Source organism: Colletotrichum tamarilloi, assembly GCF_030869305.1.
Source record: "Colletotrichum tamarilloi strain Tom-12 chromosome Unknown Scaffold_41.1, whole genome shotgun sequence".
Lineage (NCBI taxonomy): Eukaryota > Fungi > Ascomycota > Sordariomycetes > Glomerellales > Glomerellaceae > Colletotrichum > Colletotrichum tamarilloi.
Genome location: NW_026849424.1, coordinates 230765 through 249298, shown reverse-complemented (window position 1 = coordinate 249298; position 18534 = coordinate 230765). Strand labels below are relative to the sequence as shown.

Below are 18534 nucleotides of genomic sequence, written 5' to 3'. Positions count from 1 at the left end.
ACAGAAGCTAGAATAAAGACGGCTTGGCATTGGGCTGGGGTGGGTGGTAGTAGCTGACTCAGAATCCACGTCCTACCTACTTTCGCGAATCCCACTCCGTCCTCCCTTTTCCAATCCATTCCTCGGCGGCTCTTCTTTCAGCGACGGCCTTTCTGTGGTCGTTTCTTGCTCCGCCCCCGTCCTCCTCTTTAAACATCTGGCTGTGCTCTTTCAGGCCTTGTCAAGTTCGTCCCATCTGCGTTTCCCTTTTCCCCACACTTTGGACGTCAAAACGTTTCCTAAAAAAGAGCAACCACTATCACAATCCATCCCTTATTCAGCACACTGGGGATCCCGAGACCTTGGTACCATCGGCCGCTTTCAGTCAAGGGGCAACTGCGCAGTTCGAATCTCATCAAAGAGAGAGAGCCCATCAAGATCACATCGAGTTACGGATATAGCAACCTGCAAAAGAGAAGAAAGGCCAGAACAACAGGAAACTCACTCGAGGAAGAAAAAGAGGCGTTGCGAAAAGACGTACAAGAACACAACAATGTCAGCACCAGCATAACGGCCCTCGTTGCCGCCGCGCCCCAGCAGCCAGCCATCAACTTTACACTGGAACCCCGAACCCGACGACAACACATCACCAACACAGAAATGTCGGCAGATGTGACCTTTGACATCGTCACGGCCAGCATCTGCGCCCTCCTCATCATCGTCCGCTGCGGCTACCGCATCCTCCTACGATGTAAAGTCCACGATACCTGCCACCGGATGTGGCACGTCGACGACGCCTACATGGCCTTTGCGCTCCTCCCGCTCATCGGCCGCACGACTTGCATCTCGCTCTCCTTCTACCTCAACCCGACGCACACGTATGATGCCGCCACCGAAGAGGCGGCCGCGGCGCGGAATCTCAGCGTTGAGAAATTGGCAGAGTATTACGTCATCTCACACAAGCTGCTTATACCGGCTCGCATATTCTATGCATTATTGTATGTCGCTTACACCTACTTGCCTGAGTCTATTCCGCCTCACACTCACTGTTGTGAGGGTGGCGGACTGCAATTCAAGGCGGTGTGTCTAATATTCGTTCACTGCTGACCTATGCCGTGTTCTTGTATAGCTTGTGGTCGTTGAAGCTCTGCCTGCTCAACTTTTACTCGCGCTTCGTGGACATCTTTGGATGGGGCAAAGCTGTCACGAATGCTCTTTGGTGGTTTATTGTTATTACGTTTTTTGTTATCTTGATACCCACTCTTGCGGAATGCCGGCCACTTTACTTGTAAGTTGTTGCCTACCTTTGTCAATCCGGCAAACGAAAGAGACGTCAAATGGTCTGACATTGTCATCAATAGCATGTGGTCCCCTGATCCTACTGGCGCAAATACCTGCCATCGCGCCCTCGGAAACCTCATCACAATGGCCGTCTTCAACATCGTTACCGATATTGCGCTTATCATCTTCCCGTTTCCTATCTTTCGTCATGTTAAACTCGACAGCAAAGTGTTCGTACCCACCCATTGAATCCCTCATTGCTTGATTTCCTGAGGACTCACCCCCCCTGTAGTAAGGTGCAGCTCGTGCTCTTATTCAGCATCGCTGGCGTTGTTGTCGTCATCACCATCATGCGACTACCCATGATACTGAACCAGGCAGTATCACAAAGATCTCGTTCCATGGTAGGTTTTCGGCCAGTGTATGTGATGCCGTAACGATCGGTCACTAACGAGTTCTGTCCAGTGGGCATCCATAGAGATACTTTGCGCCTGTATCGTCGCAAATACAGCATTCTTTTACGCTCTATTGAAAGACTACCAGCGAGGCCACGACTCTCGCGGGGGCAACTCGAGCTACGTGCAGCAGCCCGATTATTACATGCAAGCGATTCCTTCGCCAGAGTTGCGGAGGGGATCCTCGGCGCGCTCTGATGGTTTAGAAGTGCCGGACCACTGGTCAAGGGAGAGCAGATCAAGTAGATCTAGTAACATTCCTATCATAGCATGAATGACGAGATGATGGCGCCCGTATTGCACGTGTCTACCATCCACGCGATGTCTCTAGGTTGCGACAAGGGACTCTAATCTTTCTGCTAGCCTTAGAAGACATGTGAATGTTTGATGATCCAATGAGGACTAGTGCTGACTCTGATGTATTGACGTAAGGGGTAAATCAGCCAACTTGGAATGTCACTGCAACAAACTACCATCTTCATTACCAGCTTCATCATCGAATCTCCACATAATCAGGCTCTACCCCCGAAGCAACTGCCCTCATCAATCCGCTCCTTTAATCACGATATATCGAGACCAGACAGGATGACTGACACCTCTACGCTCTCAAACCTCGCATCCTATACCTTCGGCGGGCTCTGCATCCTCTCCGCCCTCCCATTCGTCGGCATCCCGTTTCCCAACCGCCGCGCGGCAGACTACTACGCCGGTAAGAGCGAGTGGATGTCGCAAATCTTTCGCCGGCGTCTTACCCCCGGACAGGCCGGATACTTTGGCGCAGCGTTACGCATCGCAGTTGGCGCCGCCGTCATAGTTCCCGAGACGAGGGAACCTGCGCTGCTCTTCAATGGGGCTGTAGTCACTTACGGGACCTTCAGGGCCTATGTAGATGGGCGACCTATGCTCCCGCAGTGGGGAATGTTAGCAGTGATTGCGGTTTGTCTTGGTCTTGGACGTTTATCGCAAGCTGCTGTGGTTGAAAAGCCGTAGCTCGCGAAAGAAGGGGGGCTTTCAAGTTGTAATAAGCTTGGTGTGAATTCTAGAATGGTCAAGGATGCACTGCTGTGTCATACGGTAGACGAGTTCCATGACGATCATGTCCATCAATATCGCATTACAAAACTGAAGATTCTGATATTGAAGTTTTCCAGACACAGAGCATACCATTGGATTTCCTACACTTTTCCATGATTCAAATACTCTTTAATCGCAGCGTCTGCTTGCCCCGGACTATCTACATGCACTAGCACTCGGTGATCCGGTCTCACAACGATCCCTTTACCGCCCTTGATTTCCCGGACCACACCATACCAACTCTCCGGTAAACCAAGGCCTGACACGTCAACAGCCCAGTCGCAAGACGCGAATGCAGGGTTTGCGCAGTGCAGCACGGTAAATCGATCGTAGGGCACGAGGTCCAACAGAGACAGCCCCTCTCTCGTGTTTCCGTGCGGCAGCCTTGCCCCGGGACACGCTTGCGGCACATAGACCGTCGGGTCATCAAGCAAGGCTTTCGTAGCGGACGGGTCATCGTAGATGAATCCGAGCTGGAGTGCAAGCGAGTCAAAGTGTCTACTCGCCTCCTTGACAGCTTCCCCCGCTGCAGCGGAAACGGCGCGGCGTTGGAGGAACGCGTCCATGGCGAGGTCCAATCCCGGAGCTTCCTGTGCCTTGGCTTCTTGGAACTGAATAGCGAGGCCAACGAGAGAGGTGCTGACGGAGTAGAACGCTGCCTCGCTAGCCTTTGAGTACTCGAGATTCGCTAGTGCGACGGGCCTACGCTCGCGTGTGAAACTGGCGAGAAGGTCTTGGCTGCCTTTTCCGTACATGACGGAAGACAGCTTCCACACCAGGTTATGTGCGTCCGCGATGCCCGTGTTGAGGCCCAGGCCGCCCTGAGGCGGCAAGCTGTGCGCGGCATCACCCACAAGAAAGACGTGGTGCTTGGCGTCGCTGTACGATGATGCCACGCGCGGTGCCGTCTCCCAGGTGGTACGGAGGACCTCCGAGTACTGCAGACCCGGGAGACAGGCCTCGATTGGCGGTGCCTCCGACGACGGACCCATGACAGGGGTGACGTGGACAAAGGAGTCGTCGAGGTTGTGTGCGATGAACTCGCTGGGGTGCTCTGGGTGGAAGCAAAAGTAGAGCATGGCCTCCCGACCCGGCGGAAGCGCGGCGCGAAGACTGCCTTTGCAGACGATGGACTGATAGACGTGGCCTGGTCCCATGGATCGGAAGTCGATGCCGGCTGTCTTTGCTCGCACGGTCGAGTTGACGCCGTCGGCTCCGATGATGAAATCAGCCTGGATGCTGTGTCTCTCGGTACTAATGTCGTTTTCTCGTCCAGTAGAAGTGCTGCATGAGACGATACAGCCAGCTTCCTCTGTATCGGTGATGTCGACGGAGTCGACTTGCCACCCTCTTCTGATTTCAGCGAGGCCCGTCTCGAGTACAGCCTTCTCAAGCAGCCGCTCTAGCTGCGGCTGCGGCCAGTTGACCAAAGGCTCAGCCGTCAAGTTGCGCATCTCGTCGTCCTGGCGTTCGTAGGGGAAGCAGCCAATCTCAGTATCGACCAGGCCGTAGACAAGCCGAACATGTCCGGCATCTTTTGGGTTGGCTGCCTGTCGTCGAATGTAGGCTACATCCAAGCCAGCCTGGCGAAAGATTTCGAGTGTCGACGGGTTGATGGTGTGGGCTTTCGGGTGCTCTGATATGCTGTGACGTCTCTCCAAGATGATGCACTTAATCTTTTGACGGGCGAGGAGATAGGCTGTGAACAAGCCTACCGGTCCTGCACCTGCGATGACGACGCGTGTCTGTTCCATTTCCTGATTGTTGTATTAGTGCCAAAAAAATATATATACATAAGGTTACTTTTGCTATCACAGTCGTTTGGTAACAATCACCTACTTACACGTATGGCTATATATGAACATGAAGAGGATATGATTCTCATTCTTTTAGCATCACAATGATGTGGTGTGGGATAACCCAATTCCTCTTTAAGAGGTTGAGCGTCTGATCTCTCTTTGACTACCTTGGCTGCAGCTGACAGGTCTATGCTTTCTTGTCCCCTTGTCCTTCCACCAATATCAAAGTGCGAACTTTACTGTACCGAAGGGTAAATACTGTTGCATAAATCATTTTTACTAGAGTTATATCCCGTGATCTTGCCAGGATTCTTGCGAGAAATCTCCCAAGTGGCATTGGTCAGGGTTGCATGGGCCACAGGTTAGTTCAAGTTCTTGATTGCACGACACGGTTGACACCAAACAGCCTAGTTCTTCTGTGATAGTTAGTCTTATCGATTTCACTGGAGACTTTCACCTGGCAGACAACAGTTCAAGGGAGATATCGGTCAGCATGGCTGTTATGAGTCTGACGCATAACATAGTTTACGCTGTCATCATGAACCTTGGCGGTCGGTTTTGCGTTTCTCGGGAGTGTAAAGTAGGCCGATTGCCGTTAACTGCGTCAGTGCTCAAAGAGTTCAATCAGTTTCCGAGTCGACGGATTCCCATGACGCCAAGACAGCCTTTCGCTCCCGTATCCGTAAACCCCCTTCTTGATCGGCGTTTAAACTCAAGATCAAGGTCAAACAAGGTTTGTTGCGCGTTGACCGCGAGCGCCAAAGCTCCATGCAGCTCACACTGGGTTGCTTGCTTTCATGTGCCGGGCCATCCGTTCCAACGGACGGGCGGGAAATTCTATTTGAATACTCCGTACTCGCCAAGCTCGCATCCATTTCCTCCAAGCTGCTTACACATTCCTAACTTTATACTTAGATACCCAAACTATGGCCAGGTACTTTTCTTTCCGTTTTAGGTTCTTTAAGCTTTCGTTCCAGTCGGAGTCACTCCCGACGCTAGACAGCAGGGACCGGGCTTAGATGCGAAATCCCGTCCCTTCGTGCTGTCTGCAGCCGTTGTAGTTTGCTGCCACACCTCAGTCATCCATCCCATCTAAACAGTCCCGTCTGAGCAGTCAATCCGGCATGGTCCATAATAGCACTCGAGATACTTAATGATAGATATTAGCAGGCACTTAGCGCGTGGCACATGTGGCTTCGGAACCGTATGATCATGGTCACTGCATGTTCAGTAACATAATTCCTTCAAGGCAATTCAACTGATCCAAGGTTGACATCGCAACTCACTTGAAGCTTCACTTTTGATTATCGTTGAAACATTCAGAGAGTTGAGGTTAAATCAAGTGAACTTCGATAACACCGCCTTGCCAGACCGGCTTTTGCAGCTTGACACGTCTACATCTCGGTCAACTACAGGCATGTCTACCGCACCCTCCACCGACGAAAAGGCAGACAACGAGCGGCCAATTTGGCGATCTTCGCCTCCATCTCGGCATCGCGCCTCTCTTCTAAGTTTCCCAGGCGCTCCACCTCCCAGTGACAATCGGCCGAGATCTGTACACATATCTGCGGACGAATACAAGGCCATTACAGATCTCGTAGACCTAGCAAAGTCTTTCCTCGAAAAACAGCAACAAAATGGCGAAGTCTCGTTATCTTCGACCCAAAGCGACTCTGTGCTAGACGTCTCAAAGGCTCCTAAACAAGACGGACCCCTCGATCCCTTTGGCAACAACTTTGACGCCCGGGAATGGGCCAAAGCATTCTATCGCCTCCGCTCCGACAGCTGCGAAGTGCGTAAGGCCGGTGTCGCCTATCGCAAGCTCGAAGTCTCAGGCTACGGGTCCGACACAGCCTTTCAAACAACGGTTGGCAACGCGTGGTGGCTCAAAGCCGCAGGAGCTATGCGTGGCTTATTGCGTATAAAGCGTCAACAGGTGCGCATCCTGCATGACCTCGAGGGAGTCGTCAACGATGGCGAGATGCTTTGCGTGCTGGGTCCGCCAGGTAGTGGCTGCTCGACGTTTTTGCGTACCATGGCGGGAGATACGCAAGGCACGCAGGTGGCAGAGGATTCTCGCCTCAACTACCGCGGTGTGAGTGCCGATGAGATGAAGCGCTACTTCAAAGGCGACGCCATCTACACCGCCGAAGAGGACGTTCACTTCCCGGCGCTCTCGGTAGCGGACACACTCTTCTTCGCCGCGAGAGCGAGAGCGCCCAGAACCCGGCCCGCTGGGCTATCAGCGGACGAGTATGCGACATGGGTGCGTGACGTGACTATGGCCATGCTGGGAATCCAGCACACGATGCAGACACCAGTTGGTGGCACAGATGGCGACACAGTACGCGGCGTATCTGGCGGCGAGCGCAAGCGTGTGAGCATTGCTGAGGCGGCGCTGAGTTTCGCGCCGATCCAGTGCTGGGACAACAGCACGCGTGGGCTCGACAGCGCTGCGACTGTGGATCTCTGCAAAAACTTGCGCGTCCAGAGCGATATCATGGGCATGGTGAGCATGGTCGCCATCTATCAAGCACCCGAAGAGGCCTACGAGTTGTTCGACAAAGTACTGGTTCTCTACGAAGGGCGACAGATCTACTTTGGGAAGACGACGGAAGCCAAACGCTACTTCCAGCGGCTGGGCTTCGTTTGTCCCAAGATACAGACGACACCGGACTTCCTGACATCTATGACCAGCCCAGCTGAGCGCGAGGGCATCGTCAAGCCTGGCTACGAGCAAAAGGTCCCGCGTACTCCGGACGAGTTCGCCGAGGCATGGCGGACGAGTAGTCTCCGCGGCAAGCTCGGCGATGAACTAGACTCCTACGACGCATCCTTTTCTCTGAGCAGTAGTGGCCCGCGCAACTCACGCACACACTTTGCCGAGTTCCTGGAGAGCAAGAAGAGTGATCAGTCTTGGATGCAACGATGGAAGTCTCCCTACACCCTTTCGTACCCACGCCAGGTTCTCCTATGTCTATGGCGCGCACTCGCGCTCCTCAAGGCCTCGCCGCAGATGACGGTGATGATGCTCGTCCTCAACCTCTTCCAGACTCTCATCGTCGCTAGTGTCTTCTTTCGTCTGCCCGATACGGCCGAGTCCATTAAGTCGCGCAGCACGTTTCTGTTCACGGCCGCTCTGGTTAACGCCTTTGGATGCGTGCTTGAGGTGCCAGCTTTGTACGCCAAGCGCTCCATCGTTGAGAAGCATGTCCGGTACGCCTTATATCATGCATCAGCTGAGGCCGTCGCCGACTTGGTCATGAGCTTGCCATATAAGCTGCTCAACGCGATCACGATTAACACAATATTCTACTGGATGTGTAATATGCGCAATGAAGCTGGATCCTTTGTGTTCTTCGTGCTGGTACAGTTCGCCATGACTCTAGCCGTGAGCTTGCTCTTCCGGCTCGTTGCTTCCGTCACCAAGAGTCATACGGCGGCCCAGGCGCCTTCAACCATTGTGTTGCTCACGCTGGCGCTCTACACTGGGTTCGCTGTCCCGCCCATGTATATCAAGCCGTACGCCAAATGGATTGCCACACTCAGCCCCGTGTCTTACGGATTCGAGGCTCTCATGATCAACGAGCTCGGCGACAATCGCAAGTTCCCTTGCAAGACCTTTGTTCCGTTCGGTCCGAACTACGAGATGGACGCTGTGAGTATGACCATGATAGCGCGGACACGCGTGTGTGCCGCGCAAGGAGGCGTGCCGGGCGAGACATTCATCAACGGGACCAAGTACATCAACGGTGCCTTTCGTTATATGGATAGTCATCGATGGCGCAACGTCGGTATTGTCTTTGCATTTGCGGTCGCCTATCTCGTTTTGCACCTCATCGCCACAGAGATTGTGAGTAGCGCGAAGAGCAAAGGGGAGATGCTGGTTTTCCCTAGGGGCAAAGTCCCAACAAGGCGGACTGGAGAGCCGACTCGAGACGTGGAGGACCAAATCACCAAGGGGAAGACAGAAGCCCCAAGCGGCCATGACGCTGACGACAATGGCGACTTGACCATTGACCGTCAGACGGCCATATTCCACTGGAGTAATGTCTGCTACGAAGTCAAGCTTAAGAAGAAGGAGACGAAACGCATCCTGGATGGCGTAGACGGATGGTGCAAGCCGGGAACGCTCACTGCCCTCATGGGCGTTTCTGGCGCCGGCAAGACTACCCTCCTCGACGCTCTAGCCTCGCGTCTATCTGTTGGTGTGGTGACAGGCGAGATGCTCGTCGACGGTGCCCCTCGCGACGATTCCTTTCAGCAGAAAACGGGCTACGTCAAGCAGCAGGACCAGCATCTTCTCACGTCCACCGTGCGTGAGGCCCTAACTTTCAGCGCCGTCCTCCGACAGCCGGCCCGGTTTTCACACAAGCAAAAGATTGCATACGTCGACAAGGTGATTGAGATCCTGGGCATGGAAGAGTATGCGGATGCGGTCGTTGGCGTCCCCGGAGAGGGTCTCAATGTTGAGCAGCGAAAGAAGCTTACCATCGGTGTTGAGTTGGCTGCTCGTCCTGCACTTCTGTTGTTCTTGGATGAGCCTACCTCGGGCTTAGATTCTCAGACAAGCTTATCGATCTGCACTTTGCTTGAGACGTTGAGACAAAACGGGCAGGCTATCTTGTGCACAATTCACCAGCCTTCAGCGACTGTAAGTCCTCTTCTGTTCCCCTTTTCCAGTGGCTAGTACACTACCAACATGATGACAGCTCTTTGAGAGGTTCGACAGACTTCTTCTTCTTGCTCGAGGCGGAAGGACTGTCTACTTTGGACAAATCGGGCGCAACGCCAAGGTCCTGGTCGACTACTTCGTCCGCAATGGCGGACCGCGACCCAAGAAGGGGAAGAATCCGGCCGAGTACATCCTTGAACAAGTCAAAGCCAGCGGAAGCGGGAAAAGCGACATAAACTGGCCCGGAGTATGGCGCAAAAGCACTGAGTATGAAGAGGTCAAGGCTCATTTGGCAAAACTCAAAGAAACACAACACCAAGACGCAGCACATCAACAGCAGCTGCATAACGATCCCCCCTTCGCCGCTCCTGTAATCACGCAGTTCTCCGAGGTGACCAGGCGTTTGGCCAAGCACTATTGGCGCACCCCAAGTTACGTGTACGCAAAGTTACTCTTGACCTTTGGCTCGGCTCTTTTCATCGGTCTCTCTCTGCTCAACCTACCCAACACGCAGACGGGCGTCACCATCCAAACCATAGCCATCTTCATGTTCCTCACAACGCACCTTAACTTGACACAACAAATTGTTCCCATATTTGTGTCACAGCGTACACTCTATGAGGGCCGTGAGCAGCCTTCACGCACATACTCGTGGGCCGCCTTCATGGGCGCTCAAATGGTGGTTGAGATGGCCTACAACGCGCTCATGGCCCCACCAGCATTTGTGGCCTGGTACTACCTCGTCGGGCTACAGCGTAACGCAGCAGAGACAAACGATACTGCAGCTCGTGGCGGACTAGCGGTCTTGTTCATGCTCGTCTTCTTCCTGCAGGCTAGCACATTCGCCTACATGATTGGGGCCGCCTTCGACCTCGCCGACCAGGCTGCAGGCGTCGGCAATCTCTTGTTTGTCATGATGTTCATCTTCAACGGCATCCTCGGGACGCCGCCCAAGTTTTGGGTGTGGGTGTACCGCGTCAATCCCTTCACCTACCTCGTTGAGGGATTGCTCGGCACAGGGCTTGCGAACGCCAAGATCCAATGCGCCGATAACGAGTTCTTGCTCGTGAATCCGCCTCTTGGACAGACGTGCGGCGAGTACTTGCAGCCTTTCATTGCCCAGGCGGGCGGATATCTCGCTGATACGACTGTCTTGGACAACTGCAAGTATTGCACAACGAACAATACAAATCAGGTCTTGTCAGGGGTGCATGTCGAGTTCAGCAACCGCTGGCGCGACTTGGGCATCTTGTTTGCGTACGTCTTCTTCTACGCTATTGCTGCTTTCGGGTTATACTACATCCGTGTGCCCAAGCCTAAGAAAGATAAAGGCAAGACATCGCCATCAACACTTCCGTCACCTCAAGACGGCAGCAATACAGACCCTCCGCCCAAATTTCCTATGGAGGAGTCTGAAAAGCAAGCAGAAAGGTCGTCGCAGGCCATGCGGGCCGGCAAGGTTCTTGGATCGCTTCGGTCGTCTATTCACGGCGGCTTGCAAGGGCTTGGAAATGGTGGAAGAAAATATTGGGATGATGATTTGGAGAATGCGGACGATGCTCAAATAATCGGCAAGGAGGCAGATTTGGGGTACTTGAGTGAAGGCGAAGAGGGGAACCGAGATGTTGATATTCGTGATTTCAGCATGCAAAGGTCGCCTGTGACTCCCCAATATTGGATTTAGTGGGATTAGGTTAGTCAACGTGCTTGATTGGAGTAATAATGAGTTATTAATTCTCAATCATCTTGAATGGCAAGTCCTGACATGGCGATTCACACCTGGATTCGACTAGGATCGATGCAAACTGCGTACACCTACTTACACCTACTTGATACAATTTCACCACTTGTGCACTCATCGTCAGGATACATAGCTCAACATTTGAATCTCATTAGGCAACGGTATTCGGACTTTGAGAGCAACAGAGATGTCAGATAGAACATTACCGCACTCCGCATCCATACTCAATGCAGGGAGATGTTCGCACGTTTGACGTCGAAGGTTACTACTTATAAAGAGCTCGTCGCTGAACATGTTTTCAAAACGAAAAAGCAATTAAATTCATTCAACAGATCTGGTACCAAGGGGCTTAATGTACCTTACTAATGACTGCCATTCGTGCCAGTTGCACGATCCTCCTTCAACCGACATTCAATCACATTACCCAAACCACGGCAGATCCACACCTTGACAATCTTCAATCCAGCCGCCTTGACAACACGATCCAAGTCTTGGAAAGTCCTCTGTCGACCGTTGGGGCTAGCAGTCAGAACGAACCCTCCGATGAGCCCCATGGACTGGAACGCCCCGTAATTCTTCAATAACGGGGCAGGCGCATCAGGGAGCAGAGCGTCGCCGCACGTCGGGTGTGGTATGTACTCGCCAATAAGCAGACGCGACTTCCCAGGCGCCATAGCATTCCTGATGTGCGTGAACATGGTGGTCAAGTCCTTATCCTGCCAGTCGACAATGACGGACCGGAACCAGTACACGTCGGCTCCCTTGACCGGGTTCTCATTGAAGAAGTCATGGGGTGTAAGCTTGACCACGCCCGAGGTCAACGCCTGCGGATCTGTCTTATTCCAATGTGCTGTGGCGTGCGCAATCATGCCGGGTTGGTCCTGGACGATGCCGACAAAGTCGTTCTTGTGATGGGGGAAATTTGTACGCAAGGATTGGATCGAGCTACCGAGTCCGCCACCAACGTCGACGATGACGGCGCCGTTCCGGAGGGTGGTTTCCCAGGGGTACCCGCGCACATCGGTCAGGCCGTGGAGGTACTCGCCCAGCGAAGCGAGCCAAAAGTCGAAACAGTCGCGCCACTCGGGGTGCGCGTTGAGAAACTCGAACTGTCCCATGCCCTTACCGATGCTCTTGGCAAAAGCTGAGTCTCGCGGCTCGTAGCTGGCGCAGAGGACGGGATCCTTGAGCAGTCCAGGAAGCACATCGGCTGTTGGAAAGAGAAAGGAGGCGAAGCGGACAGAGTTGGCGAGACGTTCATCTGTAGCGAGGGCTGTCGATGCTTCGTCATTGGCAAAGACATCATGGGAGGTCTCGGCAAAGATGTGGTGGGCGCAGAGAGTCCGCATAACGAAGCCCAGCTTACTCGCATCGGCGATGCCCGTCTTGGAAGCGAGAGCGTCAAGCGTCATGGGGCCATTAGCGGCCAGGAGCTGGGGTATCTCCCACTCCACGACCATGTGAAGCGCGCGAGAAATGTAATAGCTGTGGGCCAGATGGCCGAGACGCCACTGGGGCGTCAAGATTGCCGCCTCGAGCGATGTCGTGGCAGCGATGACGCGTTTACGGGCCTCTTCGGCCTTGGGGGTTTTCGGGATTCGAACATCAGGGTTTGTCTTTGCTCCGTTGCTGACTGTAGCCTTACCGGCCGAAGAGGAAGACAGCTCGGCGATGAGGTCATTGGTTGAGGTGGTTAAGATGGCTAGAACCGAGCGGAGGTATGTGATTTGTTCATTTTGCTCAGCGATGCCGATGGCCATGTTGACTAAGAGTGACGAACGTCTTTTACCCCTGGTACTTGTTGACGTATTGGTATTGCGTCTCACTTTTCTGTGGGCTTTTTCACCTGATTCCCTCTTAAAGCTGGGATATCACTTGCAATTGGCTTTGTAAGTTGAGGTGATATAGCTCAGGGATGGTAATGATAGGAAACCCAACGGATTTCGGGCTCGGCACTGCTTGTGTTGTGATCAATGTAAATGACGTTTTTTTTATAGGGATATGAGTAATAGTCCCGGGCATCAGTGATTTCATTGCAGGGGGCTCTGGGCTATGAGTATTATAGCGAGCGAAATTGGCTATCTTGAGAGTGAGGTACCACTTTGAGTCAGTCTGTAAAGCTTCGTATTCGTGCCCGGTCGGCTATCGTAAGAGCTCGGCTACCATGCGAGATTAGAGATGACGGCGATGGTTGCCATATGGTCCGATTGTCCGAACGTAAAGTCTATTAGACTTACTGTTTCTACACGGTGTTCTCACGAATCAGGCATCGCAGTGTTCTAGTCTTCATCATTGCGCCTTGACCTTATCAAGATTATTGTTTCTACATGTCAAAGGTAGATGAAAACAGCATATTGCTTCAAAGCTTCTATGCTTCATGTCAAGTTGTTGATAGAGCCGCGCGGGGCAGATTTTCTCTTTCAGTCCGCGCCGGCGGCCAAGGCGTTCTGGAGAACGGACTCCGACGCCGTCGGGGCCGATTATTCAAGGCATACTTGTAAGCGGCGTACTATACGGGGAGATCCCCGCCTTGCATGAGGAAGGCGTTCTCACATGCATCAAGGTTAGGGCCCGTGGACCCGTCACGCCCGTCAACCTTACAAACTAGATACATCCTAAACTATAAGTGAACATCCCACCAGTTCGTTGAGATGGCCCGCCCGCCCGAACAAGAATCTTACCTTCCGCGTGTTCCGCATGAAACATGTAATTTAAACTTCAAGTCCAGCCCTGTCACAAATCACGTCATATCGAGATGCCCATCATCCAGTTCTGAATTCCATGTCTAGACCAGGCCCTTGCCCCTTAACCTCAGGAACCCAAACACACCTTGATCAGTAATGGGTTCGGCCGTACCCTTAAACCGTACGCTTTCGCATTCGCTTTCCGAAATTGACCTAGCTTCAGTAGAGCGTTGGTTTATCTCAACTGTAACGACTGATTGAGATTCCTAAAAAGGCAACCTATTGTCAACTTAAGCATTCGACACATACAGGCCCAACAAACAGTGACTCAAGTAAACTCCAACGTAGGAGCTTTGGTGACTCGAGGCAGCCAGAAGCCAGAAATAATCACCAAAGCGGAAAAAGTCAACGTTATTACGAATAAACGCCAAAAGCAGAGTGAGGATATCAATTTTTGCCCTCAATAGGCTCAAGAGGAAAAATATTACACAAAGATGGCCTATCAAGCTATTGGTACTGCCAAGCGAGACATCTACAACGAATTTGACGCTCCCTCCTCCAGTTATACTTCCATTTCGAAAGGAGGTCCTCTTGTCTCCTCATGGCTCCCCACCCTCCACAATACCCTTTCCTCGCTCCTAAGCTGGACGGGCTCCTACCCAGCCCACATCCAAGAAGCCCATCTCGCCTTTGTGCGCGAAGCCGTGGACCCCCGCCTGAAGCAGCCGCCTGCTTCTCTTGACAAAGCGAACTACATCCTTACTCACAATCAGTCTCCTTATGAAGCAAGCGTCGCGTTCTCATCTCACAGAGAGGCCAAGGTGCGGTTCACGGTGCAGCCGCTCGTGGATCCCAGCCCTGGGGCCGCGGGCGGTGACCCCCTAGGGCAGAGAGGACTGCGTCAGAAGCTGGCGGGTCTGGCATCTGCTTGCAACGCCGATCGCACGTGGTTGGATGCCTTCCTTGATTCTGTCTTTCTTACTACGGAGGAGGAGGCGGGCTTGATCAGAATGAAGCCTGGTGGTGCGCTGCCCCGACAAATTTGTTATGCTGGATTCGACCTCGAGTCTGAGGAGAACACGACCATCAGCATGAAAGCGTACCTTTTTCCGCAACTCAAAGTCCTCGCAACGAACCGGTCGCTGGTGGACATCACCGAGTCCGTCGCGACACGCCTTGCCGCGGGTGATGAAGCGATGTTGGCTGCGTGGGAATTACTCAAAACGTTCCTCGTCTCGCAAGGCGAGGACAATATCAACATCTACTTTCTCGCCATCGACTGCGTGGCGCTCTTCAAGAAGTCTCGCTTTAAGGTCTACGTACACACACACACCAACTCGCTTGCCTCAGCCCGTGACGTCTTCACACTAGGCGGCCGCCTTCCTGCTTCCTCGGCCGACTTCCTCCCACAAGTTTGGCCTTTACTGATGGAAATGGAGGATATTGCCCCAGCCGACATGGAAACTCTGGAGAAGCCGCTCAGTGATCCGAATAGCAAGTACTGCGGGCTCTGCTTCGCCTTTGAACTTGTGCCAGGCAAGGCGGTCCCGCAGGTCAAGATGTATGTGCCCATCTGGCAGTACTCCCGTGACGAGGCCGGGATCATTAAGCGCTACGAGCGAATCCTTCAAACGCAGGGGATGATGTCGGGGAAGTACGACTTTGGAGCTGCTGTTCGAGACGCCTTGTAAGTGTCATCCCTTGTCCCTTCATCGACGCGCTTAATGAGCGTATGAGCGTTAGTACTGACTCATGTTTCTCTTCAACCTAAATAGCGGCAAGAATAGAGAGACTGGCCTGCATACCATGGCTTCGATTTCCTCTTCTGGCAAGGGCGTGGGGTTCAGCGCCTATTTCGGGCCAAGGTTTTGGGATTGAACTTCATTAGACGACTTTGTAGAGGAATCTAGTCAACCTTTGTCGTACAATGAAGGCATAGTTCCTTTCTGAAGCCATTTGATTTGACCCCAAGATCCGGAGAATGTTAAATAAAAAATCATACAAACACGTGTGGTGGACTGAACAGTGGAGCATGCGAGTTGGTCACAACACAATATGTGTCCAGAATAGAAAGCAAATGAACGGTTTACTTCATATCACAGACTAGTTCAAGTACAGGGTTAAGATGATTTAGAGCATTCAATAATAATACCGTCTCATAGATGAAATTGAGTCTTACAAGGCCTGTTCACGTTTGCGCGGCACCAACTTGACCCAAAGAGGGTGCTTATCCCAAATGCCATAGCTCTTTTGGTCTAGCCAGTCAAAATTAGGGTCAGCCAGTTCAAGGTCAAATCTGTACAGTAGACTAGCAATAATAAGCCTCATCTCGGGGTACGCAAGGCTGTGCGCAAGATTAGTCAACGGCTTCAATCTGGAAACCGGGATGAGGAAAGAAATCAGAGAAGAGGATGGAACTCACTTCTTGCCAATACAGTCTCGCGGCCCCGCTGAAAATACCTTGACACAATCCCTCCGATCACCAGCATATTTCGCCGGCCGGTCTCTGCCCCCCAACCATCGCTCAGGCACGAACTCCTCAGGATCAACAAAGTTATCCGGATGATGCGCAATCGTATATAGTGGGATGTCCACGCGCGTACCCGCTGGAACATGGCGGCCGCAGACAATACGGCCTCCGGGAGGGACCATCCGCGGCATCGGCGTCGGCGCAGGCGGGTACACCCGCATGGCCTCCTCGATACACGCGTTGAGGTAGGGCAGCTTCCGCAATCGAGTAAAAGTCAAGTCCTCCTGCGGATCCTCAACGACGGCATCAAGCTCCGCGCGCAACGTGGCCATCTTAGACGGGTGTGTGAGAAGCAGATAAGTCAGGGCCGAGGTGGCGGCTGTGGTGGTCTCAGTGCCGCCAATCATGAAAGTCGCAGCGTTGGAGTACATCTCAGCGCGCGAGATGCCTGGCTTCTTGTCGCTGCCGCTGTTCTGCATAATCATGGACCAGATGTCGCTGCCAGAGTCGTCACCGCGGTCCAGGCGCTTGTCGACACGGTCCGTTGAGAAGCGGTTGTGTCGGGCGCGGCGCTCGCCGCTACCGCCCCAGATGAGCTTCAGGAGCAAGGGCCCTAGAGGTGAGTGCCAGCCCATCATAGTCATGCCGAGCGTGACTGTCTTGATGGTTGAGTACGTGTCGCGAACCCACTGGCGCGCCGACTGGTCGCTCTCGAGCATGCCAAGCGGCTCGCCGTACATGAGGTCTCCCATAATGTCAAAGGCGAGGTAGCTCAACCATGTCATGAGGTCGACACGGCCATCAGCATGGGCAGAAGAAGCAGAAGCTAAAGCAGGCTCCGCGTTCTCATCGGCCAGCTTGCCCATCAAGTTGCGCACATGGCCCTGTACGAGACTCTCCTGCTTGAGCACGGCACGATCGGAAAAGGCGTGCGAGAATAGACGTCGCTGTCGCTGATGGTCGGCATCGTTCTCGGCCCGCACGATGCCCTTCTCGGGCGCCGCCATGTCCGGCCCCAGTCCGACATAGTCCTTTGGCATATCGCCACCTCCGCCCGCCTTGGCGTAGATGTCGTGCCAGGCATCAGGATGGCTGTAGCTCAGCTCATTCGGGCCGATGCGCACAACGTGGCCGTACTGTTTGTGGAGGAGCAGAGGCCAGCTATGGTTGGTACCGTTGGCGCGGTGCCAGAGCCATGGGATGGTAGTGATGCGCGCGAGTAAGGGGCCCGGGTATCCCGCCAGGGGATGAAGAGTCAGGTAGTAGATGGTACGTAGGACGAAAAGCCCGAGAATGGCCGGGCCGAAAGTCCAGAGGAGTCTCTGGAGGAATGGCAGGTTGATCAGGTGAGCGGTGAAGGGGATGATGTCGAGGAACATGATGAGCTCGAGTTGTTAGTGAGCGGGGAGTTCGAGACCGAAGTTCCGAGGGACGTGCTGGATCAACCTCTTTTTTTTTTTTCTTTTTTTTTTCTTTTTTTGCTTTTTGACTATCCTGCGTTCCGGATCGCACAAGTAGTAGTAGCTTTTCTCCGAATCTCCGGAATAGAGGACCGATCTGAGGAGAAACAATCAAGACTCAAGAGAGGTTGTCGTCACTGTCCGAGTCCAGACTCTTCAACAATGAGGGGTGAAAATGACAACTGAAGCTGATATGGCCTGGGTTGTTACTAAGACCACAGCAAGGTGGAAAGCGAGTATCCCAAAAAGGATTTCCCCAACGGGCAACTCATATAATCGACAGACTCAACCCCGAAGCCGAAAGTGTACTGGGTGTCGTTATTTTCGCATTCGCAACGTCCGAGGGACCCGAAGCAAGGGGCAGGGCAGGGCAGAGGCGTTTTGACGTAGCCGTGTGCCTGAAGGGCCGACGGCTTGTATCTCAGAGCTGGACGGGGAGGTTCGGTATGAGTTCCGCTAGCAAGTAGCTAGGTTCTTCTGAACTTCCGAAGTCGATCAAGAGAGCAGGGAGGGCTTTGAACGGCTGGAAGCTTTCTCGCATAATTTCCCATATGACGGAATCGGACATTATCACAGGAGAAAAATTTTCCTAGGTTCAAACTCTATCATCTTTAATGTTGGCGAAAAGGTTGCGCCAAAGCCCAAGATGCCCCGTCATCCTGCGCTTGGACGAGCGTGTATTCGTATTTCTAGAGAACCATATTTGACCTAATCAGGCACCGAATGCCCGGTCGTGCACGGTGTGTAATCGTCCTCGCTACCCAAAATGGCTAGTATAGCTGGCATGATCGGACGGTTGTCAACCACACCGTCGGGGCACTGCCGAACAACAAAATGTTCTGCTTTGCACTGCCGATCCATCATGCCGTATGTCTGCCTTGCTTGGGTCTGGGTCATTACTACGAAATGCCGTCTC

The 18534-nt window shown here is 53.2% G+C and overlaps 6 protein-coding genes across 6 annotated transcripts; 3 read left to right on the top strand and 3 right to left on the bottom strand.

The window, feature by feature from the left end:
- Positions 1–639: 639 nt before the first annotated feature.
- CTAM01_09855 (uncharacterized protein) lies at positions 640–2705 on the top strand (the record flags this gene model as incomplete). The annotated part of the gene is made up of 6 exons (XM_060525871.1): positions 640–977; positions 1109–1267; positions 1341–1490; positions 1553–1664; positions 1726–1937; positions 2204–2705. The coding sequence occupies 6 exons, from the start codon at positions 640–642 to the stop codon at positions 2703–2705; spliced, it is 1473 nt and encodes a 490-aa protein (XP_060379557.1).
- Positions 2706–2890: 185 nt separating this feature from the next.
- Positions 2891–4543, bottom strand: CTAM01_09854 (FAD binding domain-containing protein; the record flags this gene model as incomplete). Its single annotated transcript, XM_060525870.1, has 1 exon — positions 2891–4543. The coding sequence occupies one exon, from the start codon at positions 4541–4543 to the stop codon at positions 2891–2893; it is 1653 nt and encodes a 550-aa protein (XP_060379556.1).
- Positions 4544–6005: 1462 nt separating this feature from the next.
- On the top strand, positions 6006–10947 carry CTAM01_09853 (ATPase; the record flags this gene model as incomplete). Its single annotated transcript, XM_060525869.1, has 2 exons — positions 6006–9242; positions 9301–10947. 2 exons carry the CDS (start codon positions 6006–6008, stop codon positions 10945–10947), a joined length of 4884 nt encoding a protein of 1627 aa, XP_060379555.1.
- Positions 10948–11366: 419 nt separating this feature from the next.
- Positions 11367–12764, bottom strand: CTAM01_09852 (O-methyltransferase; the record flags this gene model as incomplete). The annotated part of the gene is made up of 1 exon (XM_060525868.1): positions 11367–12764. The coding sequence occupies one exon, from the start codon at positions 12762–12764 to the stop codon at positions 11367–11369; it is 1398 nt and encodes a 465-aa protein (XP_060379554.1).
- Positions 12765–14182: 1418 nt separating this feature from the next.
- CTAM01_09851 (aromatic prenyltransferase) lies at positions 14183–15566 on the top strand (the record flags this gene model as incomplete). The annotated part of the gene is made up of 2 exons (XM_060525867.1): positions 14183–15375; positions 15464–15566. 2 exons carry the CDS (start codon positions 14183–14185, stop codon positions 15564–15566), a joined length of 1296 nt encoding a protein of 431 aa, XP_060379553.1.
- A 297-nt stretch (positions 15567–15863) lies between these two features.
- CTAM01_09850 (cytochrome P450) lies at positions 15864–17537 on the bottom strand (the record flags this gene model as incomplete). Its single annotated transcript, XM_060525866.1, has 2 exons — positions 15864–16032; positions 16111–17537. The coding sequence occupies 2 exons, from the start codon at positions 17535–17537 to the stop codon at positions 15864–15866; spliced, it is 1596 nt and encodes a 531-aa protein (XP_060379552.1).
- Between the last annotated feature and the right edge of the window lie 997 nt (positions 17538–18534).